Source organism: Dipodomys spectabilis, unplaced genomic scaffold (assembly GCF_019054845.1).
Source record: "Dipodomys spectabilis isolate Male_0828 unplaced genomic scaffold, ASM1905484v1 ptg000004l, whole genome shotgun sequence".
Taxonomy (NCBI): Eukaryota; Metazoa; Chordata; class Mammalia; order Rodentia; family Heteromyidae; genus Dipodomys; species Dipodomys spectabilis.
Window position 1 is genome coordinate 9,719,111 of NW_024870681.1, and position 26,792 is coordinate 9,745,902.

At 37.6% G+C, this 26,792-nt stretch overlaps 1 protein-coding gene across 2 annotated transcripts in view; it reads right to left on the reverse strand.

Annotated features, from left to right (window-relative positions):
* Positions 1-26,792, reverse strand: part of Med13 (mediator complex subunit 13) — a 100,191-nt gene that overhangs the window by 47,562 nt on the left and 25,837 nt on the right. For both annotated transcript variants that reach the window (XM_042693612.1, XM_042693608.1), the window contains exons 4-9: positions 26,576-26,721; positions 25,534-25,731; positions 22,320-22,514; positions 21,491-21,653; positions 21,232-21,342; positions 12,247-12,924 (exon numbers count right to left, since the gene is read on the reverse strand). In XM_042693612.1, the coding sequence (XP_042549546.1) occupies positions 12,247-12,924; positions 21,232-21,342; positions 21,491-21,653; positions 22,320-22,514; positions 25,534-25,731; positions 26,576-26,721 (1,491 nt within the window). The remainder of the gene's footprint in view (positions 1-12,246; positions 12,925-21,231; positions 21,343-21,490; positions 21,654-22,319; positions 22,515-25,533; positions 25,732-26,575; positions 26,722-26,792) is intronic.

Consider the following 26,792-nt stretch of genomic DNA (forward strand, 5'->3'; position numbering starts at 1 on the left):
TTGCAATATGCCCCCCTCCCTAAGCACCAATCCTCCTTTATCCTGCTCTATTTTCCCCCTCTTAGCACTTATCTTCTAACACATTATATAATTTATTGCCTTCTCATTAGAATAAAAAATTCAAAGGTCTGGGATGTTGTCTTCATCCGCTAAATTATTTAAGTGCTCAAAGAATGCCTAGCACATGATAAGTAATCAACACATATTACCTAATCAATAAAATGTAAAAACAACACAAGACTGAAATATTTTGGGGATGAGAGTGTTGTTCAGTGATACAGTGGTTACCTACCATGCAGAAAGCCTTAGACTTAATCCCTAAGTGGTACACATACACACACACACTCACAATGAAATAGTTTTGCATTAATAATTCTAAAATTCATTATCTCAGATTTTGAAATAAATCCTTTTTATACATTAGCACTAAGTCAGAGTGCTGGTGCACACTTTTAATCCCAACACTTGGGAGGCTCAGCAGGACTGCCTCAAAAAACAAGAAACAAGAAAAAGTTGGACACAGGTGGCTCATACATATAAGCTACTCAGAAGGCTGAGATCCAGAAGATTGCAATTAAATTCAGAGGTTTTCCATTGGAGAAGAGAAGACTGAAATAACCAGCAAAATTCCAGATTCAAGTGGTAGAGTATCAGCCTAGAAACAGGGTAAGTGGAAGGACCTGAGCTCAAATCCTGGTACTGGCTAAAATAAACAGAAAATAATAAACTAACAAGAAAGAGTGGGGGAAAAAAATGAGAAAGGAGGAAAGGATTGTCATTGTTTATCTGCTTGATTATTTAGACAAAACGTATGTAAGAATTTGAAAATAATAAAAGTGTTAGCCAGCCAGGTTACCTTATGCTTCTAGTCCTAGTTACGTTAAGAGGCTGAGATCTGAAGACTGTGGTTTGAAGCCAGGCCATGCTAGAAAGTCTGAGACTCCTATCCCCAATTAACCACCAAAAAGCTGGAAGTAGAACTGTGGCTCAAGTGGGTGAATATAAGTCTTGAATACAAAAAAACTTAGCAACAATGCCCTGAACTTAAGTTCATGTCCCAAACTGGCACAAAAGTATTAGCCAGACTGAAAATTTTTTGAATGACAGGGTTATCATAGCTCACTAAGCTATTCTCTAAGGCTAACTTTGGCAGTATTGTCCTCTATAAACAGGGTGAGATAGATCATAAAAACAAAACACCTAGTATTTTCTATGCATGCTATCAAATACTGAAATATATTTATCATTATTCCAAATATCCCTAGACTTATTCTCAAATTTAAAACCCCAACTCTATAGACACATTCTTCTATGGAAAGATAGTGATAATACACTATAACTGATCATTATATTAGTTCTTTTATATAAACCATTGAATATTTCTAAACAGTAGCTCTGTACCAAAATCACATTTTATCCTAAATAACTGCAAGCTGAAAACAACTGGATAATCAAGGCAAATTTTCTCAAAATAATATTTTATCTGCCTTAATCTACTTTTAGGAAGTCAGATAAATTCCTAAGATAGGAAATACAAAGTAGTCTTCCTGACTTTGAGTGGTATTAGGTAGTGGTCTGTGAAGTCATAGAGTAGCAAAGTTTAGACAGAAAGACATTTTTAATCATCTTGAACATTCATAGGGGGAAAATATAAAGAAATCCTCTCATCCCAGCTGAAAGACATTACAATCTGTAATGACTCCAAAAAGCAACCAAAAATGATGCTATTTTCCACATTAAGTTATCCTCTGGCAGAAGTATAAAAGCTGCCACGCTGCTAAAGGCAGTTGCTGAACTAGTGTGCAGTATATTCTTAGAAGGACCAATCCTACTGCACAGGGCATTATTAAATAAAAAGGAGTAAACCAAATGCATCACCTAAGACACTTTTTGTTATTTTATTGAATCATTCTCACAAACATTAGAATATGCAAAGATTTAAATAGTCAATAATATCAAGTCACAATAAATTTAATGATGAAAGTAATTTACATTATACATTCTTCTATATTAAAAGCTGGTAAAAGTAGGAAAATTGTGATTTTTTGAGTGCCAGATTAAAAACTCAAATCAATATTTTGTCTATTTAATTATATAGTACATATATACTTTTATGAAAAGAAACACATTTTTCCTTTCTTAAAAGAAACTTTCATATCACCAATTCTTAACTACAGAAATAATTTTAAAGCTAAATACAGACAAAATGGAGGAAGAACAGGTACAGCCACAAAGCATTGCAAAGCCCAAAGTAAATTTAAACTACCTTTATATTAACTGTATTTCCTTCCTTTTTCTATGACAATAACCATACTATCTTGATATGCACTTGCATAAAACATGCTTAAGGTAGCACATTCTTTCATTTGTCTTTATTTTCAAAAAATCTTCCAGACAAGTTCTGATATTTTAGGATTGACAATTATAGATGGAAATAAACTACAGAAGGAAAGATTAAGAATAAATGAACTTAATTATCAAAATCCTTTCCTTTTCTCTAAGTTGTACTTTTTCTAGTAGCATCTCTCAGACTTAGAATTAATCCTTGAACTGAGTTGAACTAGCTATCAAAATATTGCCTTATTACAGTAAAATAAAAAAAAGCAATCTAAAAGTCTTATTTAAAAGGTTTAAAGTCAAATCAAAAAAGTTAATTGCATCATAGGTTTCTTTCTATGAAATGAAGGCATTCAAACTGCCTTTTAGAGATCATATAACTACATACATACAATAAAAATCAGGGATATCTAATATAACACAGGAGTTCAGCTAATTTTATAATTAAGATAACCAGAGACAAAAAAAAAACCTAGTGGCTTACGTTTGAAATTTGTAATCTGAGATCATGGCTTGAAAGCCAATCTGGCCAAAAAGTCTTGACTTTTTTTGGTCAAGTCTTGGGGCTTCAACTCAAGGACCTCAGAACTATCCCTGAGCTCTTATGCTCAAGGCCAGTGCTCTATCACTTTGCGCTATAGCACCACTTCCAATTTTTTGGTAGCTAATTAGTTAAGAGTCTCAGGGACTTTGCTGCTCAGGCTGGCTTTGAACTACAGTCCTCAGATCTCAGCCTCTCAAGTAGCTAAGATTATAGGTGTGAGCCACCAGTTCCTGGCAGGAATGAATTTTATTACTCTGTACTAGCTATACTAGATAACCATCACTATCTAAAACTGCATATTGGAAAAAACAAAAGTTATGATTTCTTTCATTTATCCACTTTTTATGGGAGTACAGTGCTACTCACTCTTCATCAGTGGTTAACAGAAAACATTTACTTATAACAAATGTAAAATGATTTCTACTTAAAGCTCTAAATTACACCTTCAATAATAATTTACTATGAAAACACACGCATAAAAGTCAACTATTTATAAAAAGACATTCTTTAGATGTATTCTTGCACTTTGTATTCTGTATGTACTCTACAAGTTCCCTCTTTAGCTTCAACCTGCTGCAATGTCTCTAAGCAGGCACTTCAAATTTAAACATCATTTTTGTAATGTATATGTATTTTATACATATAGCTAATGTCATATAGTACAGGAAGATAAAGATAAAAAGGTTATCTCCATCTTAGCCTTCAAGATTAATATGGACTGTTCATATTATCTAGAGTGGCCAAAAGTATACATATAAATGCCTATGTAGAAAATGCTTATACCATGTTCCTTGTTCTTAAACTTCATAACCTATCTACAGATCTTTCTTTATCATCCTATACATAGTTTAAGTGTATATGGCATTTTTATTTAGCTACATCTTAATTATTTAACAAGACTTACTTCATTAGGGTTTTTTAAAGTTATTTCAAAATACTTCTATTTTTAAAAATTACTTTTTAAAAAAATCTCAAGATTTATCCTAAGGTTTAGGATTTTTTTAAGGTTGTAGAAAAGTCTTGAAATCTTTCATCTCAAAAAATTAATATGCTTGGTGGCTAACTCTTGTAACTTCTTTATTTTACTTTTCAACAGGATACAAAGTTTTTTAGCCTAGGCATCACTAACATCATGTACATAACCATGTATCCTTACATCCTTGATGTTTCTAATTTCCTAGTGAGGGAGGACCTCATATTATTTATAGTCTGAGCTGTTCAAAGACATGTCCAAATTCATTTCGTTCTTAATGTATCTCCACTGTTTCAAGGAAAAAGAAATAATTTATTGGCAATAATTTGTAATTCTATTCTATTACCCTATCCCACTTTTTAGGCCTCGTTCTCATCAGGAAACACCAAGCTACTATGATCTATCCATACCAAACTACATAAAGTTACTTGAGCTCCAAAAATACAAAGAATTATTCTCTAATCTATGACTCTACATATTTTATTCATTTGCTTTTAGGAAATTTAACGTCATTTTTCATTACACTACAATGTATCCCGTGCCAGAACTAAATTTATTTTCTACCTCAGTATTGTATTACAGCAACTTCAAAAAAGTTCATCTTCTTAAGAAAGGAGAAAGAATGCAGAGGACTTGCAAAAGCCTTTAATACAAAACTAAAATTAACCTCTGTGCACATACTTTTACAACTCAAACCATAAAAAAATGAAATTTACAGCTGTAGAATATGAACTCACAAATTTACTGATATTAAAAACAAAAACTAGGTTTCCCCTCCCCGCTAGTACTGAAGATTGAACTAAGGACTTGAGAATTCTAGGCAAGCACTCTACTTGACTCCTGCTTCAGCCCTGAAAACTAAGCTTTCTATTATTACCAGAAAAGCTTTTCCTCTTTAAAAATAAAATCTTTAAGTAGCTATACAAAGGGATTGCCATTCAACTAATCAGGGTTCAAGTACAAGGCATCAGGATCAATATTAACCCTTTTATAATTCTTCTGAAAAGCATTTGATGGTATTCCATCTTTCTTTGGGGAGTAGAGATGAACAGTACCAGTATTTAAACTCAGGAACTTGTACATGCCAGGCAAACACACTCACTGAGCTACATTCTTAAGACTCACTTTACATCTTAAAAACTGTTTAGCAAGGCACTGGTGGCTCATGCCTGTAATCCTAGCTATTCAGGAGGCTGAGATCTGAGGATCACGGTTCAAAGGCAGCCCGGGCAGAAAAGTCTGTGAGACTCTTATCTCCAATAAGCCATGAGAAAACCAGAAGTGGCACTGTGGCTCAAGTGGCAGAGCACCCGCCTTGAGCTGAAGAGCTGAGGGACAATGCCCAAGCCCAGAGTTCAAGCCCCATGACTGACCAAAAAAAAAAAAAAAAAAATTGTTTAGTGCGTCTCAAGTTGGGCACCAGCAGATCACCCCTGCCATTTCAGCCACTCAAGAAATCTTTCCAAGCCAGCACCGGTAGCTCACGTCTGTAATCCTAGCTACTCAGGAGGCTGAGATCTGAGGATCCTGGTTCAAAGCCAGCCCAGGCAGGAAAGTCCATGAGACTCTTACCTCCAATAAACCACTAGAAAACCGAAAGTGGGGCTATGGCTCAAGCAGTAGAGCTGAAGAGCTGAGGGATAGCACTCAAGCCCAGAGTTCAAGACCCACGATCGACAAAAATAAAAGAAAGAAAAGAAAAGAAATCTTTCCAGCCTAGGCAAGAAAATCTATAAGATTCCATCAAAAAGCTGAGCTGGAGATGTGGCTCAAAGTAGTAAATAAAGTTAATCAGCCTAGCAAGCAAGTGGAGCAAGTTCAAGATACTGGTACTGGAAGAAAAAAAAAAAAAAAGAATTTCTATATTCCTATATACATGACAGTAATTCATATAACTTATGTCAATGACAACGGACACTGTCTCTTTCCAAATGGTTTTGCCATTTTCTATAAGGAGATAAGTACTTCTTTTTACCCTTATGATAACACATCTCAAACAATAGCAATACTGAATTACCAAGCTCTTCTAGCAAAATTCTTTTCACTATGTAGAGAAAAAAGAAAGATTTATAATTTTCAATATAACAAAACATCATGCCAAATATTTCACCTTTGGCATTATTTGATGCATCTATTAATCTCCTATTATTGTACAAAAGCAAAGCTTTTATCTAAAAGTTAATTCTGACCCAACATAATTTTTTGTAACTAACATGACCAAACCAATGCTAATATGGGACAGTGAATTACACAAAATACAAAAACAAAAACAAACCCACTTTTCTTGAGGGGTGGTGTTGTGGTTTAAACTCAGAGACTTGTGCTTGCCAGGCAGGCACTCTATCACTTGGGCCATGCTCCCAGCCCTTTTTCCATGTTTTTTGTTGTTGTTGTCGGTTGTGGGGCTTGAACTCTGGGCCTGAGTGCTGTCCCTGAGCTCTTCATGTCAAGGCAAGCGCTCTACCACTTGAGCCACAGCTCCAATTCCCATTTGTTTTTTGAGGTCTCACATCTATGCAAGGGCCAGCCTGAACAATGATCCTCCTACTTATGCCTTCCTTTTAGTGAGGATGACAAGCATGAACCTTGGCACTCAGGTTTTTTTTATTGGTTGAGGTGAGGTCTTAAACTGCAGTCATCCAAATCTCTACTTCCCAAGTAGCTAGGACATTTTCCTTTTCCGTGAGGGAAAAAAAAAATTGTGGCCAGGAATTAGCAGCAAGTATGCTGTTTCCTTAAACAATTATGACTTAGTAGCACTCTACTCTTCATGCTATTTTTCTGTATTATGTCTCCTCTTTCTCATTCTTATTCAGTGAGAAAAATGTCAAATAATTTTAGAAGAGATTTCTAGGCTAAACAGTATAAGATTAAGCAGCCAATAACTTAAAAGTTAACAGTTAGAATTCTTATATCTTATGAACATAATGTACCTAAAAAAAACTCACTCCTGAAGTTTGGAAGCCAAAAATACTCACTTGAACATATTTGTACATATGCTAAGTAAGAATATATAACCCCAAGGGAAAAAAATGTTAAAACAGCAAAGTCAATTCTAGGGTCATATTGCCAATTTCATTCATCTAAACATTTGTGAATTTCTCTTATGTGCCTAGGATTATTGTAGGGGTATGTTTATGGTGTATGTTCATGCTAGAGGAATACAGCAGTAAACAAGAGAGTTCTTGCCCTCATAGAGCTTACATTCTAAAAGGGAAAAGGCTCATTAACAAATACATTATTTCAGATAATGACCTATACTAGAAGCAGTTTAAAAAGTTCAAAGCTAAGTAGTGATTTGGGGGAGAGAAAAGAGATCATAATTTAGACAGGAAAATTCCTTCTGGTAAATTTGAGTAACACTAAGGAGGTAACAGTTCCCTGCTCTCTATAACACAATTCTAAAATGCTATGATGCAGGAAGTTAAGGAATAATAAGCAGGCTAGGATGACTAAATGAGAAATCAAATGTAGTAGTAGACAAGAGTGAAGAACCAGCTAAGCAGAAGACTGTACATGTCAAGATCACGGATTTGGATTTTATTCTTAAAAGGAAGCTATTAGAGGAACCTAAGCAAATCTGTAACAATATTTAACTTATACTGACCACTCTGATGACTGTGTAAAAAGAAAAAAAAGACAGGGCTAAGAAGTTGGCTCAGTAATAAGAGTGCTTGCCTCGAAGGCATGAGGCCCTGGGTTCGATTCCTCAGAACCATGTAAGCAGAGAAAAACCAGAAATGGTGCTGTGGCTCAAGTGGTAGAGCGCTAGCCTTGAGCTGAAGAGCTGAGGGACAGTGCACAGCCCCGGAGTTCAGCCCCCATGACTGAAGACAAAAAACAAAAAACAAAAAAACGACATATGTATGTATAGTAGGGCTGGAGGCTTTCCTCAATTGGCAAAGCATCAGTCTAGTAAGTATGAGGCTCTGAGTTCAACCCTCAGTATCATGTTAAAAAATAAAAGTGAAAGCCAGGCACCAGTGCTCAGGCCCATAATCCTAGCTAAAGTCTATGAGACTCTTATCTCCAATTATCTCCAGAAAACCAGAAGTGCTGTGGCTCAAAGTGGTGGAGCACTGGCCTTGAACTGAAGAGCTCAGGGACAGCTCCGGGGCCCAGAGTTCAAGCCCTACACCACTGACAAATAAATGAATGAATAAATGAATAATAAAATGAAATGTGAGTGAGTCTGTGTGTAGCAGAAGTATAGAAACAAGACCTGCATCTGGGCGTTGGTGGCTCATGCCTTTAATCCTAGCTACTCAGGAGGCTGAGATCTGAGGATCCTCATTCAAAGCCAGCCCGGGCAGGAAAGACCGTGAGATTCTTGTCTCCAATAAACCACCAGAAAACCAGAAGTGGCGCTGTAGCTCAGGCGGTAGAGTGCTGGCCTTGAGCTGAAGAGCTCAGGGACAGAGCCCAAGCCCAGAGTTCAAGCCCCACGACTCACAAAAAAAAAAAAAAAAAGAAAGAAAGAAACAAGACCTGTAATTCAGGGACAGCTCCCAGGCCCAGAGTTCAAGCCTACCACTGACAAATAAATAAATAAATAGTGAGTGAGTGAGTGAGTGAGTGAGTGAGTGAGTGAGTGAGTGAGTGAGTGAGTGTGTGTGTGTGTGTGTGTGTGTGTGTGTGTGTGTGTGTGTGTGTGTATAGCAGAAGTATAGAAACAAGACCTGCAGTTTTGAGTAAAAAGGTAATGCTGGCATATAGACTTTTTCTCTTTTTTTGTGCCAATACAACACCCTCCCTTTGACTCAAGGCTAATATTCAATTACTTGAGCCACATTTCTACTTCCAGCTCTTTGCTGGTTAACAGTAGATAAGCATCTTTCAGATTTGTCTGCTCGTGCTGGCTTCAATGCTCAATAATCAGATCTCAGCATTCTGATTAGTAGGATGGTGGCTTATGGCACCATTACCCAGCATAGACTTTATATTATACTTAGCAGAGATATGATCTATTGTTAAAAACATGTTTCAAGAGATTTACTGATTATGAAAAGGTAGCCTTCCATGACCAATATTTTAATGTCTTTCATTTTAAATCCAGATTGTAATTAAAAATGAATCATACTAGAAGAATCCTTTTAAATTCAAAGTGCTAGATGAAGCACAAGCATTTGTTAAAATACTAAAAATTTAAAAAAGTATAAATCTCTAACAGGAGAGAAAATGACAGAAGCTATAAATGGACTAGACATTTTGCTAAATCTCAGACAAGCTCAAAATCAAATGAAATACAGCAAAGTTCATAGACTAAAATATGCAAGTGGGACTTACAGGCAAACTATATGAACAACAGAGTAATCAAATTGGCCAGGTCCTGAAGGCTTACACCTGTAAAACCTACCTATTGAAAGAGGCTGAGATCTGAGGAGCTCAGTGCAAAGCAAGCTAGGACAAGAGAGGCTGTGAGACTCTCATATCCAATTAGCTACCAAAAAGCTGTAAGTGGAGCTGTGGCTCAAGAGATAAGAGCACTAGCTCTGAGCATATAAAGTCATAGTGCCTCGGTCCTAAGGCTCAAGCCCCACAACAGTCAAACTGTGTAGAAAACAAGTGCTTACATACCAAGACAAAAAGAGAGAGAGAGAGAACAGGAGCCAGGAGGAGTTATAAATGGAAATGGGGGTATGTCCAGAAAGTGTTCCTTTTTAATAGAAGAAAACAGGAGATTCAAACTCTTCTTTATTTTGGAATTTTAAAGTTGCTTCTATTTCCTTCAAAAAGATCAGTTATTATAAAGCAGTACCTGATACTATTTCATCATATTCATAGTAAAATATTGATTGAGCCAATCAAGAAGCTCAATCTCTATATACAAAATTTCCAATGTATACCCTCGCTCCGAGATGTGTAGAATACTTATCAGAAATATTAATAGCATAATAGAAAGACCAAAAAAAGTAATTCTACAGGGGAAAAATAATCACAGAACATAAAACGGTAAGAGAATATTATCTTTTTAAAGAAGATCAGAACTTATGAGTTGTTGTTTTTTTGTTGTTTTTTTTTGGCCAGTCATAGGGCTTGAACTCCAGGCCTGGGCTCTGTCCCTGAGCCTCTTTGTGTTCAAGGTTCTGCCATTTGAGCCACAGCACCACTTCTGGCTTTTCTGAGTAGTTTATTGGAAATAAGAGTCTCATGGACTTTCCTGGGGCTGGAAAGGTGGCTCAGTGGTAGAGCGCTTGCCTTGCATGCATGAGGCCCTGGGTTTGATTCCTCAGCACCACATAAGCAAAAAAAAAAAAAAGGCCGGAAGTGGTGCTGTGGCTCAAGTGGTAGAATGCTAGCCTTGAACTGAAGAGCTGAGGGACAGTGCGCAGGCCCAGAGTTCAGGCCCTATGACCGGACCCAAAAAAAAAAAAAAAAGAGTCTCATGGACTTTCCTGCCCAGGCTGGCTTCAAACCGTGATACTTAGATCACAGGCTTGTGAGTAGCTAGTCTTACAAGGGTGAACCAATGCATGGTAGGACTTTAAAAAAAAAAACAACAAAAAAACAGAGGATATAATCCTTCTTGTTTATCACCCTTATAATAATAATTTAAAAAAAACAAACACAAAAATCAGAGGCTGGCATAGCAGCACGTACCATAACCCCAACTACTCAGGAAACTGAAGCAGGAAAACAAGTTTGAAGCCAACATCTTAAAAACAATAAAAACAAAACAAAAACCCTAGAAGCTTATCATCTGAACACTAAACATTTCAAAGATAATGGAAAGTATATAAATAGTATTGTTAAAAAAAAAAATTTTCCAAATGGCAGAACAGAGAATTCAAATGAATGAGCCCTTCAAGTGCTCAGCACAAGGATAAGAAAACAGTAACAAAAAAGACATATCTACAAGTAGTCTTTAAAATTTTCAAACTTTTAAAGCTAAAGGTAAAGTGCTTACCTAGCACATGGAATAACCTGGGTTCAATCCTTATTACCAAAACAGGGAAGAAAAATAGTACAATTAAAGCTACAGACTTGGAAAGCCTCATGGAGACAACAGATTACAATTAAAAAAAAAAAAATGAGACAGGGTCCCGACATGGCTAAGGCTAACCTCAATTCACAATCTTCCCACTTCTGTCTTCTGAGTACTGGGATTACAGGTGTTCATTACCATGCCTGGGCAAGATCACTTCTTTAAAAAGTGAGCAATAATAAGACTTTTAATTCATATTTAATCAGAAGCTACTCAAAAACAATAAAGCAATGCCTAAGAGTTCCAAGGGAAAATTATACAACTGAGGATCCAATACAGTCAAATTATCAATCCAAGTTTAAGGACAAAAACCCAGTCACTTCATAATAAATTTATTTCTCACAATGTCACTCTGAGGAAGTTAAAGGTTATTTAGCCCAACAAAGAGGGCAAAATTAAAGTGAAGCCATTGGTTAAAGAAAGTAGTATTAACTGAGGTATCTATAGAAATAAAATGACAGAAAGCTGGAAAATTGGCATAGAAAGCAATTGACTCACACTGTAACAGAACAGTATAAGAAGGTAGTAAATTCTATATAATTTTTTAAAAGCCAGGAACGATGACACACACCTGTATTCCTAGCTACTTGGGAGGGTCCTATGCAATCACTAGGAAAAAGAATGAGACCCTATCTGAAAATAAGGCAAAATAAAAAAGGGGTACAGCGCCTGACTATAAAGCAAAAGGCCCTGAGTTCAAACTTTAGTGCTGCCACTCCCAAGACAATACTATGACATTTTGCATGCAGCCAAATGAAAAGGCTTCATAATACTAAGTATTGGTAAAAAATGAAGAGCAACAGCCATTCTGACTGTGTTGGATCATGAAGGGTAAAACTGTACAAAAACTGGCGAACAAGTAGCAAAAATGGGCATACTATATTGCCCAGCAAATTTTAAATGTATTTCCTATAAAAATTCTTATGTAAGTACAGAAAATGTATGCATAAAAAAATTCTTTGCTACAACCTTTGTTACTGTGAACAATAGAAAATAACCAAGATACCCATCTTAAAAAGAGTAGACAAATTATGGTATGTACAGTCACAATAAGGAAACACCAGAAAAGAATTAACTAGAGCTATATATATAAGAATATGTACAGATAAGAGCCAAATTCAGAACAGTGGAAGGAAAATAGATGAGAGTTCTATCTGTACACAAAATCCTTAGGTTGGCTGATGGACACATAAATATATTATTCTTTCCCCCTTTTCTTTGTGGCTAAATATTGTGTAATAAAGAGGTTCCTTGAGGATAAAACACAGCAAAGAAATTATGCAAATTTAAAACTCAAAGAATTTATTCTTGTAAATCCTACTCTGTAACCAATCTGGAGTTCTAGGATTAAGAACTTATATCACTTCCACTTAACTTATAGTAGTGACTATTAAAAAAAATACATACTCTGTAACTGATGTTACACTTTCCTGTCCAAAAGGTCCAACTGGATCATCCTTGAATTTATCACTTGGAAGTTGAGGTGGTAAAAACTCTACATCTTTTTTCTTTGGGACTTTGTAATACTTCCAGGCTATATTAGCTTCATCTTCTTCCAAGTTTACTGCTGTACCAACATATACCGTAGGTTCTACAGCTTCCTGGAACTGAGGTGGGAAAGACTGGGACAAACTGTCTATCCTATCTTCCATTGGTTTAGTAGGAACCAAGGGATCCGGTGTTGGCATTTGATAAAAATGTTGACTCTGAGGAGTTGAAGGTGTTTTAGTCACGCCTTCATCAACTACATCACATGGGTGAGGACTAAGTGGGGGTGGTTGAGGTGAATTTGCCATTTCAGTGGCATGCATCTGAGGAGTCTTTGCTACATCATTAGTTCGGATGTTTGAAAATCTCACTTGACTGTCTGGTGCAGAAATCACAAGTCTTTGGCTGGCTGAATCAGTGTCCATGCCAACATCATCACTAATAGATACACGATGGTGAAAAGGAGTCAAGGGGCGTTTCTGTGGCTTTTCACTCTTTTCTTGCTTCTCATTGGTCTTGTGCTTAGGAAGTACTTGTTGCTGACAAGATGGTGCCTGTCCTTGTTGTCCGGCATTTCTTGGTTTGGGATTTTTGTGCCTGCAAAGTTAAAAGATTGATGTCAATATTATACAAAGTATTCCAGTTAATGCTTAGACATTTCAGATAATCTGTTTTTCATGTGTAATCCTAAAAATAGGATTTGGGGAAAAAGCATAAGAGTATGCAGAACAATTCACAGAAGATAATTTATGCTAGGTACTGGTGACTCACACCCATAATCCTAGCTACTCAAGAGGCTAAGATCTGAGGATTGAGATTCAGCTGGACAGGAAACTTAGTAAGACTCTCATCTCCAATTAACCACCACAAAACCGAAAGTGGTACGGTGGCTCAAAGTGGCAGAAAACTAGCCTTGAGCAAAAGAACTCAGTGACAGCATCCAGGCCCTGAGTTCAAGCCCCATGATCGACCCCCCCCCCCCAAATATATATTCATTACAGTGATATGAGAAAAATATATCTTTATTTTTTTTTTGCTGGTCGTGGGGCCTGAACTCTGGGCCTGGGCACTGTCCCTCAGCTCTTCAGCTCAAGGCTAGCGCTCTACCACTTGAGCCATAGCACCACTTCCGGCTTTTTCTGCTTATGTGGTGCTAAGGAATCGAAGCCAGGGCCTCATGCATGCAAGGCAAGCACTCTACCACTGAGCCACCTTCCCAGCCCCGAGAAAAATATATCTTAATAAACAGAAAAACATGCAAGATTTAAATAAAATTTCTCAACAAGCAAGAGAATTGCTCAATCTGATAAGAACATGCATGAACAATTATACTATCATACTTAATGATGAATAACTGAATAGCTTTTATGCTCAAGTCTAGTACGCTACCCTTTTGAGCCAAAGCTCGACTTGTGGCTTTTGGGTGGTTAATTGGAAGTAAGAGCCCGCATGGACTTTCCTGTCTGGGCTGGCTTTGAACAGCAATCCTCAGATCTCAACTTCTTGCATAGCTAGGATCACAGGCATGAGCCACTAATGCCTGCCTCTATTTAACATTTGACGAAAGGTTTTTAGTTAATAGAAAGCAAGAAGTTTTAAGATACCAGATTTCAACAGAAGATGAAAAACTGTTTTTATTCATAATCAACAAAAGCTATACCATGTAAGGGCCAATCTTAACATAATTAGAAATGGAAGCAAATAGTGTCTCTTCTAATGTGATACACAAAATAATAAAACATCTATAACATATTCTTTCCCAAAGTTCTAAACTAGAATCTCATCACACCTCTAGATCAGCAATGTTCAAAAGAACTTTCTACAATGATGAAAATGTTCTGTAGGTGGCTCTTGAACACTTGAAATATAGCTAGTATAATTGTACATCAAATTTTTATAAATCCAGCTACTTTAAATAATACTAGTAGTTTCTAACACAGCTAGAATTTGGTAGTACAATTCCAGAATCTACCTGCTGTTTACATAAATACAAAAGATAAAAGAAAAGGTTAAATAACACTAAAAGAACAACATTAAGAAACATAACAAGTTTAATGAGAAATCCAGAACACGAGACAATTTATATGAGCTAAATGACCCACTGATTTTCAATGTCATGAAAAGAGGACAGGCGACTACAGAAGAGACTTAAAAGAATTCAAAAACCCCATTATGTATACTTTCTAAATACAGGTAAGTATACCTTCTAAGACAAATTAGAAAAGCATCTCATTTTATTAGGTAATAGTGGAATCTCATTTTATTAGGTATAATAGTGGAATCAAAATTAGGTAAGAAAACGATGATAGCTGGCCAGGTGCCAATGGCTCACGCCTGTAATCTTCCCTACTCAGGAGGCTGAGATCTGAGGATCACAGTTCAAAGCCGGCTTGAGCAGCACAGCCCGTGAGACTCCTATCTCCAAAAAATCGGAAGTGACACTGTAGCTCAAGTGGTAGAGTGCTAGCCTTGGGCTAAAGAGCCCAAGGACAGTGCCCACACCCAGAGTTCAAGTCCCATGACTGCTCCCCACTGCCCAAAAAAGAAAACAGTGATAGCTTAGTGGTAGAACACTGCCTGACAAGCTCTGGGTTCCATCCCTAGTATTACAAAGAAAGAAAAAAAACACTGACACTTTTTAGAGTTGGCACACAAAAACACTATAGGAGTGAAATTATATTTAAGATGTCCTTTAAAATCTTCTATATGAGGGGTTAGAACTACAGCTCAAGGACAGATTTAGATAACATGTGTAAAGCCCTATGATCCTCAGGATCCAGTCTTGTCTTTCACCTAGAGGAAAATTTGGCTATAGAGAATCAGTTACACAAAACAATAAAATGAGGCAACAAGGAAACTAGTAAAAGTAGGGAGATCCTGTGAATTCATAGACAAAAAAGATAATAAATGAATTTGTGTTACCATGTTCTGAGGTTTGGAATGTGCTTACAACTATAACAGGGACCTGCTAAGAAGTAACTGAGGCCACAGAGAAAGTAGCTGTTAATGTAACAGAAAGGAGCTGCTGTTCAAGTTGGCTTTAAAGAGTAATGTGGAAATGCTACTGTTCTCCATCCAATCTTTTATTTATTTTATTTTTTTGCAGTTGTGGGGCTTGAATTCGGTCTGTGCACTGTCCCTCAACTCTTCAGCTCAAGGCAAGAACTCTACCACTTGAGCCACAGCGCCAATTTGGTTTTTTGGTGGTTTATTGGAGATGAGTCTCACAGATTTTCCTGCCCTGGCTGGTTTTGAACTGCGATCCTCAGATCTCAGCCTCCTGAGTAGCTAGGATTATAGGCCAGAGCCACCAGTACGTGGCTAGATTTAAATTTTTTGTTTGCTTATAATAGTTATATGGCGAGGAGGGGCCCATTGTTACATCTTCACACATTTACATTGTATTCAAAGCAAACACACTCTCCCTCTAATCTTCTTAGTACTTCCCATTAGGCAAATCTTGAAAGTAAGAGAACCTGAGAATTTTAACTCCCTGTAATATAGAACAAAGTAAGAAAAGGGTAAGGATAGCTTTGAGAGCAAACTACAGGACAACTGACATAGTATATATGCTACCTCCTATGTTCCATAGCAGAAGAGGATATATATAGTGGCTCAACGTTTACCTCACCCACATTTCAGAGTTAAATAAGGACCTAAATGGAGTGAAGGACAAAACACAGTGGTAAGTCTTCTGAAAAGAAGATAAATAATTACAAACATTATATTCACTAGAGGGACAAAATGGCCAAAGAAAGTCATATGAATATGTTATATGAAATTTTAGTAACTATAGGCCTAAGAATTTCTGGAAACAAAAATGTTTAGCTTAAAAAACAAGAATTTAAGCTGAGAGCCAGTAGCTCCCATCTGTAATCCTAGCCCTACTCAGGAGGCTGAGATCTAAGGATTATGGTTTGAAGCCATCCTGGGCAGAAAAGTTTATAACAGTCTTATCATCAATTTATCATCAAAATGCCAGAAGTACAGCTGTGGCTCAAGTGGTATAACACTAGCCTTGAGTGAAAAAGGTCAGAGACAAAGCTCAGGCTGCCAGTTCAAGTTCCAGCACCAGAATGTGTGCATATGTACACAGACATACAGACACATAGGCACACGTGCATGCACACACAAAGAACTTAAACCTACCCTACCAACATACTGAGTACCTTGTCCTAAAGTCATTTTAGGCAAACTACTTTAAAATCCACACATCTTGTCAAAGAGAATAAAGTAAAAGTTTGGGTTAGGAATCTAAAAGGAAGAGCTGCTTAATAACAATGACATTTTAGGGAAAGAGAAGTCTAATTTTATTTAAGCATTCTAGTGATCTTAAGACAAGGAATTAGGAAATTATTTAGGTCATGGACAAGAGAGTAATACTGCAAGCATTGGTGGCCATGACATCTATGTCCCAACTACAGTCACATGCAGTATAACAATGTTTCAATGATGAAATACAAATACAACAGTTTCATAATAGTATATGACTTAATGACATTATAGCCATCTTGGTTTATATTAAGTATACTTTATGTTACTGCCACAATGGAAGCTTTAAGGACCCAACATAGACTGCATTTAACTTTATGTAAACGATATGGCTATGCTTACTTATAGATACTAAAAAGTTTGAATTTCATATAGTTTTCATGTATCAAAAAATAATCTTTACCGCTAGTCGTTTTTGTTTGTTTGTGTAGGGTCTGGGAGTTTTTTGTCTTTTGCTGGTCCTGGGGCTTGAAATCAGGGCCTGGGTGTTGTCTTTGAGCTTTTATGTACAAAGCTAGAATCTACCACATTGAGCCACAGCTCCACTTCCATATATCTGGTAGTTAATTGGAGATAAGATTCTCAACGACTTTCCTGCCTGGGTGGGCTCTGAACCTTGACCCTTACATCTCAACCTTCTGAGTAGCTAAAATTACAGGTGAGAACTACCAGTGCCAGTTTCCCTAAGGAACAGCTTCGCTTCAGGCTTTTTTTTTTTTTGGGTCCGGTCGTGGGGCCTGAACTCTGGGCCTGAGCGCTGTCCCTCAGCTCTTCAGCTCAAGGCTAGCACTCTACCACTTGAGCCACAGCACCACTTCCGGCTTTTTTCTTTTTGCTTATGTGGTGCTGAGGAATTGAACCCAGGGCCTCAGGCATGCAAGGCAAGCGCTCTACCACTGAGCCACCTTCCCAGTCCTGCTTCAGGCTTTTTGTTGGCCAATTGGAAATGAAAGTTTCATGGACTCTTCTGCCCCACTGACTTCACAATTCTAAAATTTCAGCCTCATGAGTAGTTAGGATTATAGGTGTGAGACACCAACAGCCTGGCTAGGTCAACTTTTGAAAAATGTAGTGGCTCATACCTATATTCCTAAGTTATTCAAAAGGCTGAGATCTGAGGATCCTGGTTTGAAGCCAGCCGGGAAGAAAAGCCCATAAGATGCTTATCTTCAAGTAAGTACCAAAAGGCCAGAGGTGAGGTGTAGCCCAAGTGGTAAAACACTAGCCTTCAGCAACCAAGTTCAGTGACAGTACTTAGGCCCTGCATTCAAGCTCCAGGACCAGCACCACACATATACACACAGAAAAGTAAAAATCTTTTTTTTAGTTCCCAGGCTATACAAAACAAGAATTGCAATACATTTGGCCAACTGAGTATAAGTTACCAAACCCTGCAATCAAATACATTATGCTCAAGAATGGGTGCTAATTATTTATTATTATCATTATTACCTTGTGCCTGTACTGGGGCTTAAAATCAGGAGCTAGGCACTGTCCCTTACATTTTTTGCTCAAGGCTAATCCTCTACCACTTTGGGCTTTTGAGTAGTTAATTGAAGATAAAGAGTTTCATGGACTTCCCTGCCTAGGCTGGCTTTGAATCGTGATCTTCAGATCTTAGCCTTCTGAGTAGCTAGGAGTACAGACATTAGCCATCACTGCCTAGCTGCAGTTAACTATTTTGTACTCTTAAGAAGTATCTAGGTGGGAGTGCTTGCCTAGCATGCCCTCGGTTCAATTCCACAGTAACACATAAACAGAAAAAGCCAGAAGTGGCACTGTGACTCAAGTGGTAGAGTGCTAGCCTTGAGCAAAAGCAGCTCAGGGACAGTGCCCAGGCCCTGAGTTCAAGCCCCAGGACTAGGGGCGGGGGGAGGGGGAAAGACAGAAAAAAAAAAAAGTAGGTAGGCTGGGCACCAGTGAGCTGACGCCTATAATCCTAGCTACTCAGGAGGCTGAGATCTGAAGATCACAGTTCAAAGCCAGCCCGAGCAGGAAAGTCTGTGAGACTCTTAACTCCAATTAACCAGTCAAAAACTGGAAGTGGCGCTGTGGCTTAAGTGGTAGTGCACTAGCCTTGAACACCAAGAGGTTCAGGGACAGCTCCCAGGGTCTGAGGTCAAGCCCCACAACAGACCAAAAAAAAGAAAAAAAAAAAGTAGAAAGAAAGGAAAGGAAAGGGAAAAAAAAGCTAGGCGCCCATGGCTCAAGCCAGAAATCCTATCTACTTAAGAGGCTGAGATCTGAAGAGCATAGTTCAAATCCAGCCAGGGCAAAAAAGTTTACAAGACTCTTACCTCCAATTAACCATCCAGAATCCAAAAGGGAAGTTGTGTGGCTCAACTAGTAGAGGGCCACCCTTGAGCAAAACAATTGGGCAAAGGGCATTGGTGGCTCACACCTATAATCCTCAGCACTACATAAGCAAAAAGAAAAAAGCTGGAAGTGGTGCTGTGGCTCAAGAGGTAGAGCACCAGCCTTGAGCTGAAGAGCTGAGGGACAGAGCTCAGGCCCAGAGTACAGGCCCCACAACCGATCCCTCCCCGCCCACCAAACAAAAAGAAAAGAAAAAGAGAAGGAAGGAAAGTTGGTGAGGCTCTTATCTCTAATTAACCACCAGAAAACTGGAAGTGGTACTGAGGCACAAAGTGATAAAATGCTAGACTTGAGTTAAAAAGCCTAGGGACAGCATCCAGGATCTGAGTTCAAGCCCATAGCCAACAATAACAAAACAAAGAAGTTCAGGGACAGCACCCAGGACCTGAGTCAAGCCCTGGCACGTGCACACATGCACACACATGCATGCACTTACACACACGTGTGCAAAAGAAAAAGAGGGGGAGCTGGGAAGGTGGCTCAGTGTGGTAGAGCGCTTGCCTTGCAAGCTTGCCTTGGGTTCGATTCCTCAGCACCACATAAGCAGGAAAAAAAAAGCCGGAAGTGGTGCTATGGCTCAAGTGGTAGCGTGCTAGCCGTTCAGACCCCACGACCGGACCCAAAAAAAAAAAGAAAAAAAAAAGAAAAAGAGGGGGGAAGACTTTGACTGTAACTTTCACCATTCTATTCCTTTTGCTCAATTCTATAGCAAAGAGAAGGTGGACATTCATTCAGTTCTAAGTACTGGTTTAGGGATGTCAATGCCAGTATTGTTTATTTATATGACTTTAAAAGCATCCAATTCTTAATCTATATAGTAAAATAATAAACTTGGTAATAGAGTAATAAAGCCTCTGAAAAGCAAATCTCATCAAAAGTCCACAAGATCTGGTCACACGTGACTCATGTTTGCAATCCTAGACACTCAGAAAGCTGAGACCAGGAGGCTTACAATTTGAAACCAGTCAAAGTCCTCAAGACTCTATCTCCAAATAACCAGCAAAGAAGCAGACAGGGCCATGACTCAAGTGGTAAAGCACCAGCTGTGAACAAGCAAGCCCAGCAATAGTAATACCCCTGAGTTCATACCCCAGTACCAGAAAATAAAAGGAAAGAGAAGAAAAAAGGCCCGTGTATGTGTGTGTGTGTGTGTGTGTGTGTGTATGTATACATACATACAATTATCTAAACAATTCCAATGCATCCATTAGAATGTTCATTTAGCAGTGCAATATACAATCATATTTTATAATCTTATTTTGTAATTTTATTTCAGAAATTTACCTAGAAGTTCCTGGGTACAACTTCCTGGGTTTGATCCCCAGTACTTAAAAAAAAAAAAGAGATTACTTGAGATAATTTTCTTGGGTGTAGTTTCAGCTGAAGTATGGTTTTCTTAAGAAAATTGTGAGAGCTGGGTAATGCAAACACTCAAGAGGCTGAAACAGGATTTTGGGTTTAATGCCAGCCTGAGCTATTTAGCAAGATTCTTTCTCAAAACAAACAAAAAGAAGTTAGAAGTATACATGCAAATTTTCTTTTTTTCTTGGTGGGTCGTGGGGCTTGAACTCTGGACCTGAGCGCTGATCCCTCAGCTCTTCAACTCAAGGCAAGCGCTCTACCACTTGAGCTGCTCTACCACTTGAGCTACGGCACCACTTCCAGTTTTCTGGTGGTTTACTGGAGATAAAGAGTTTCCCGGCCTTTCCTGCCCAGGCTGGCTTTGAACAATGATCCTCAGATCTCAGCCTCCTGAATAGCTAGCATTACAGGCGTGAGACACCAGCGCCCCACTACATACAAAAATTTTAAAAGGAAAAAAAAGTATACATGTGCCAGGCACCAGTGGTTCACACCTGTAATCCTAGCTACTCAGGAGGCTGAGATCTGAGGATTGCAGGTCAAAGCCAGCCTGGGCAGTAAAGTCCAAGAGACTCATCTCCAATAAACACCCAGAAAACCGGAAGTGGCACTATAGCTCAATTGGTAGAGTGCTTGCCTTGAGGTGAAGAGCTCAAGGACAGCACCCAGGCCCAGAGTTCAAGCCCAATGACTGACTAAAAAAAAAGTATACATGCCTTTTACATTACTGATACTATGTACACCATTATTTCCCCCTTTTTTTGACTTCTAAAATCACCCTCATTAGGTGCGTGTAAATTATTCCAAATAAAATGAACCTTAAATATTTAGTATTATAACTTTAACACACAAAAATATGCTGATATCAATCAACAAACAAACAAAAAAAACTACCTCAAACAACTGCAACTTGTTCTTTGTGTGACTTCAACAAAATCCCAAGATGCTACCTTATTAGCTATCTCTTCTTCGCATAGGCCACCTGATGAAGCAGAATACTTCCTCCTAAAATTTAAAATTATAAAATTATTTAGAATTTGTAAATTACCTTCAACTTGAAATTACATTAAATTTAATTTGAAATTAAAATTATTTTGAATTAAAGATAAATGACTATTCGTTATCAGCATGTAATTTTTAATAAAATACATACTTGTTCTGTGCTCTGTTCATATTGCATTCTTGCCATACTCTATCGACCACATGATTTGCTAATTTTCTGGGTATTTTCCCACCATGGTGGCTAGTACTATCAGTACTGAAGCCATCAGATACTGAAGAAAATTTGACCCACTTCTGGGCAGACTGAGGATCAACTGAAAACAAACCAAAGAGAATAAGCTGCAGGAGAATAAAAGTAGGTTTAAACAAACGTTATGTAGGTTTTTTTTTTTTTTTTTTCTAATTTGTGTACTACTTGCTCTATCTATCTACCTGGTAAGCCTATATATACCTTGAGGCAAAAGAACAAACCCAAAAAACCCAATGCTATTATTTTAAATACAGAAAGCAAAAAATCTGAACAGGCAATGTAAATTGAATGATGATGTTTAAATATCGATATCATGACATGGGAATAAATACAAATTTTAGAGGCCAAGGGGTATAGCAGAGGTAGAGTACTTGAAAACATGCTGAGCTGAATTCCTAGCACTCACACACACACACACACACACACACACACACACACACACACACACGTACATATGTGTACCAGACTGGACATAGTTTTGGGCAACATACTGACTGTAGGAATCATAGCTGTAGCTTCTCAAATGGTTCAGAAAAAGACCAGTAATAATGAACAAACACACAGAAGCTGATACAACAAATGTTAAGAAATTTAGAAAAGGGAGTTTTTTGTATTATACTTGCAACTTTTCAAAACTTTTCAATAACTTTTAAACTATTTCAAAATAAATTATTTTTAAGTGTCTATGTGCTCAGACAGTCACCAGAGGTAAAACAGGTTAGTCTAATACCTGTTTGGACTTCCTCAGGCGATGTAGGTGGTGTAAGAGTAACTGAAGACATAGCAGGATCTCGTGTGGAAGCAGGCACTTGGTGGACACCCAAGCAAGAAGCTGAACAGTGAGAGGATCCCACAGAGCTAGGAGTAGGAATGTCTGACTGAGGGACTAGAACAAAGCATGCTGGGTAGATCATTCGAACACCAGCTGAAAGAGGGAAAAAAAAACAGAAAAATTGTTATTATGACTATAATGAAATGTTTCATTTAAAGATTTATAGAGATGGGCTAAAAACATTTTTTCTTCAAGATGACAATTTGTAACAGATTTTCTAAGCAATGTTATCTCCCATTTTCACATCTGTATAAATAATTATCTAAAACTGAGAAGCAAATGTCAGTCTAAATAATAAAATATTTGTGCCAAGTGAAAAAAAAAATAGAAAAAGAAAAAAAATCCATTACCCTCATGGTGTAACAGGAAGATATTTATTCTCCCCACTTGGGGAGTCAGCTTATACTTGTTTTCTACTTGTTTATAGCTATCCTTTCACCTTTCAAATAACCTTACTGCTTGAAAATTAATAATAAAAATACTATCAAGTGTTGTGGCGAATGCCTATAATCCCAACACTTGGAAAGATGAAACAGGAGGATTATCAGTTTGAAGCCAGCCTTGGCCATCTAGCAAAACTTTATCTACACATACACACAAACTTTATCTACACACGCACGCACGCACGCACGCACGCACCTCGCCATAAAATAAAAACCTAACCATAAAGGAAAAATAAAATGTAATATGTCCCTTTGGCATACCATTTCCCTCCCTCCCCATCCTTCCTTCCTTCCTTCCTTCCTTCCTTTTCCTTCCTTCCTAAACCACAACAAGCAGGGTGCTGGTGGCTCACGCCTATAATCCTAGCTACTCAGGAGGCTAAGATCTGAGGATTGTGGTTCAAAGCCAGTCTGGGCAACAAAGTCTGTGAGACTCTTCATCTCCAATAAAACACCAGAAAACTGGAAGTGGTACTGTGGCTCAAGTGGTAGAGTGCTTGCCTTGAGCTGAAGAGCTGAGGGACCCAGAGTTCAAGCATCACAACCACAACACACACACACACACACACACACACACACACACACACACACACACACAACAACAACAACCTGTTAATAGTGGTTACTTTGATGAGAAACTTATAAAGCAGCTTTCTCTTTTCAGTTCTCTAACTATGCATATTTAGAGTTGTTTTTCTTAATTTTTTTTTTGCTTTTTAAAAAATTTATAAATTTAATAAGGGCAATCTATGCACTACAATTAGAGACTATTTTCTGTTTTTCTTCGTTACATGTCCCTATTTTAAAAGCCAGTAAAGGCTGGGCAATGGTGGCTTATACTTGTAATCCTAGTGACTCAGGAGGCTAAGATCTGAGGGTCACAGTTCAAAACCAATCTTGCCAAGAAAGTCCATGAGAATCTTATCTCCAGTTAACTACCAGAAAACTAGAAGTGGAGCTGTGGCTCAAAGTGGTAGTGTTAGCCTTCAGCAAAAGAGATAGCATCCTGGCCCTGAATTCAAGTTCCTGGGGAGGGGGGGGTGCGAGGGAGGGGGGAGAGTGTAGTAAATGTGTTTGTTCTGTTTAAGTCACAATGTTTTAGCAATGATGTTATTAACTGGATACTGATAGTTCTTTGTTTTTTTTTTGGGGGGGGGGGGGTATTTTTGTTTTGCCAATCCTTGGGCTTGAACTCAGGGCCTGGTGCTATCCTTTGAGCTTTTGTACTCAAGGCTGATGTTCTACCACTTGAGCCACAGCTCTACTTCTGGCTTCTGTTGGTGGTAGTTAATTAAAGAGTCTCATGGACTTTTCCACCTGGGCTGGCTTCGAACCACTACCTTTGTATCTCAGCCTTTTGAGTAGCTAGGATTACAGGCAATGGGCCACCAGCACCTGGCTGATAATCTTTTTTTGACCAAGCATAGCAGCATATAGTTGTAATTCTAGCACTCATCTGGCTTAGCAGAGATTCACAAGTTCAAAGATGGTATAGGCTATATAGTTAAGTTCAATGCTATCCTGGACTACACAAAGAAATCCTGTCTACGTACACACGCGCACACACACACACACTCAAATGAGGCAATCTTTATACATAACATTTTCATTAGAGTCCTTATAGTATTGTAGATTCTAATCCCCAAGTATCTGCTTAATTATACATTCCATATGCTTCAAAGATTTCCTAAAGTGGTGTGTGTGTGTGTGTGTGTGTGTACATATGCTTCAAAGATTTCCTAAAGTGGTGTGTGTGTGTGTACATATGCTTCAAAGATTTCCTAAAGTGGTGTGTGTGTGTGTGTGTGTGTGTGTGTGTGTGTGTGTGTGTGTGTGTGTGTGTGTGTGTGTGTGTGTGTGTGTGTGTGTGTGTGTGTGTGTGTCTCACCCTTCTGTCAAGCTTGATCATGTAACTTTTTCTGGAATATAAGTAAAAACAGTAAATATATGTCACATCCTAACAGGAGATTTAAATGTACTTGCAGGGTCAGCCTCACTTACTGCTGTCTTCTGCTAAAAGATTAGCATGTCCTAGATATGAGTCACCCTGTTAACTTAGATCCTTGAATGTTAACACATACAGAATAAATCTAATCTGAAAAGAGCTGACCTAAATAGAGCATACTAAAACCTCAATGTTCCTTAGGAACATTTTCTGTTACATGAATGGACTACTATATCTTCAAATTCAAATTCTGGAGGCTATCAACTTTGCAGCCTCTAAATATTAACCCATACAATTATTTTTATCTTACCCTTAGCATGCTTCCTTTTAGACAGAATCTTTTCCTATCCCAATGACTTTACCTTTGCCATGTAGTTTTGTCTCATGTAATGTGAGCAGGTTTAACAGACATCCTCATCCCAGCAGAAGCTTTAAATACACTTACATGGTTAAGACTTGGTCCCTATATTACTACTCTGTTTTCAAAAGAAGAGTATGTCCCAGATACTGGGAACTCAACTTTAACCTAGATTGCAGAATGAACCAAATCACATGGAGTCAATCACAGATAACTATCTGCATTTAGGTAATATGACCAAGAAATAAACAAGAAATAAATGTTCAGTGTTGAAAGCCCATGGAGTACTGGTTTTTACTATTCAGGAAAATCTAATACATACAGTCGCTTATTTTCCCCCTTAGGATTAAGAACAAGAATTCATACCAACAAGAACTTCTACTGCAGCTAAAGAATCATCTTCCCAATCCATATCTTCCTGTTTTTCTTCAGACATTTCCTTTGAGCAACAAGAGATAGGATAGAACTGTTTCCATTCACCAATCAACTTTTTTGTAGCTGAATCAGACATCTTGAATGCCTGTCCTGTGAGAGTTCCATTTAGTCCAAATGGGCTTAAGATAACTAGAAATCCAAAGCAGACATCAAGTAAGTAACTGAAGAGTGTTACAACAAAGAAGAAAACATTGAACAATGTTTCACGTAATTATACAAGTGTAATAAAGGAAAGGATATCCATTAATGATCATTTTTAGAGAAAGTCCATTTATAACAACTTATTATGGTGAAAACAAAATACAACACACTAAGAATATAAAAAATTAAAAATATCTATTCCAAAGTCAGAAATAAACTCGAATTCAATTTGAACTGGGGATGTGTGCCCTATGTATCCTTAATTTCCTTTGACTCAACCTAAGGAAAAGCAACTTGCAGAAAAACTGTGTAGATATATTGAGGGTATAGCTCAAGTAGTAGAGCTCCAAGTTGAATTGAAATCCTAATAATACCAAAAAAAAATTAAAAGGAAAACTATGTAAATCTAAATACATACAATGTACTGCCACATAAAATATGAAAAATGAAAGGTTTAAATTTAAAAGAACATATTTGAATACAAGCCAGAAATCTAAACCATATTCTTTATAGTTCAACTAATTTCATGGTATAAAATGATATTTGGTCTCCTGTGTTACAATCTTACACATGGTTTATATGTTCTGATATACAAGATAACTCTAAAAATATTAAAACAGAAAATATTGGCAATAAGCTACCTAGCAGAACACAGAAAAGATTAAAATGTAAGCAGTCATGTTCAAGGATCCTTAAATTAATAACTCTTCTACAAACTTATTTGTGACATAATATTCTAATGGGTAATATAAAATTACCAACTTGATAAGGTTCTTCTTGAAACAACAATAAGCGATCAAATACCTAGATAATGGATAATGAAATTATCTACCTTGAAATGGGCTATTAGACTGTTGAGCAAGGGTGATATGCTCTTCACTGAGAAGGTATACAGGTTGATGTTGATTAATTTCCACACTGGTACAAACATTACTGTCTCCATGCAAGAAAAAGGTGAAAGAGCAGGACAAGTGTTCACTAATAAAGAAGAAAAAGTTACATTTTAGTGATGATTAGCAAAAATAAGTTATCTTGATTTTCTTTATTAA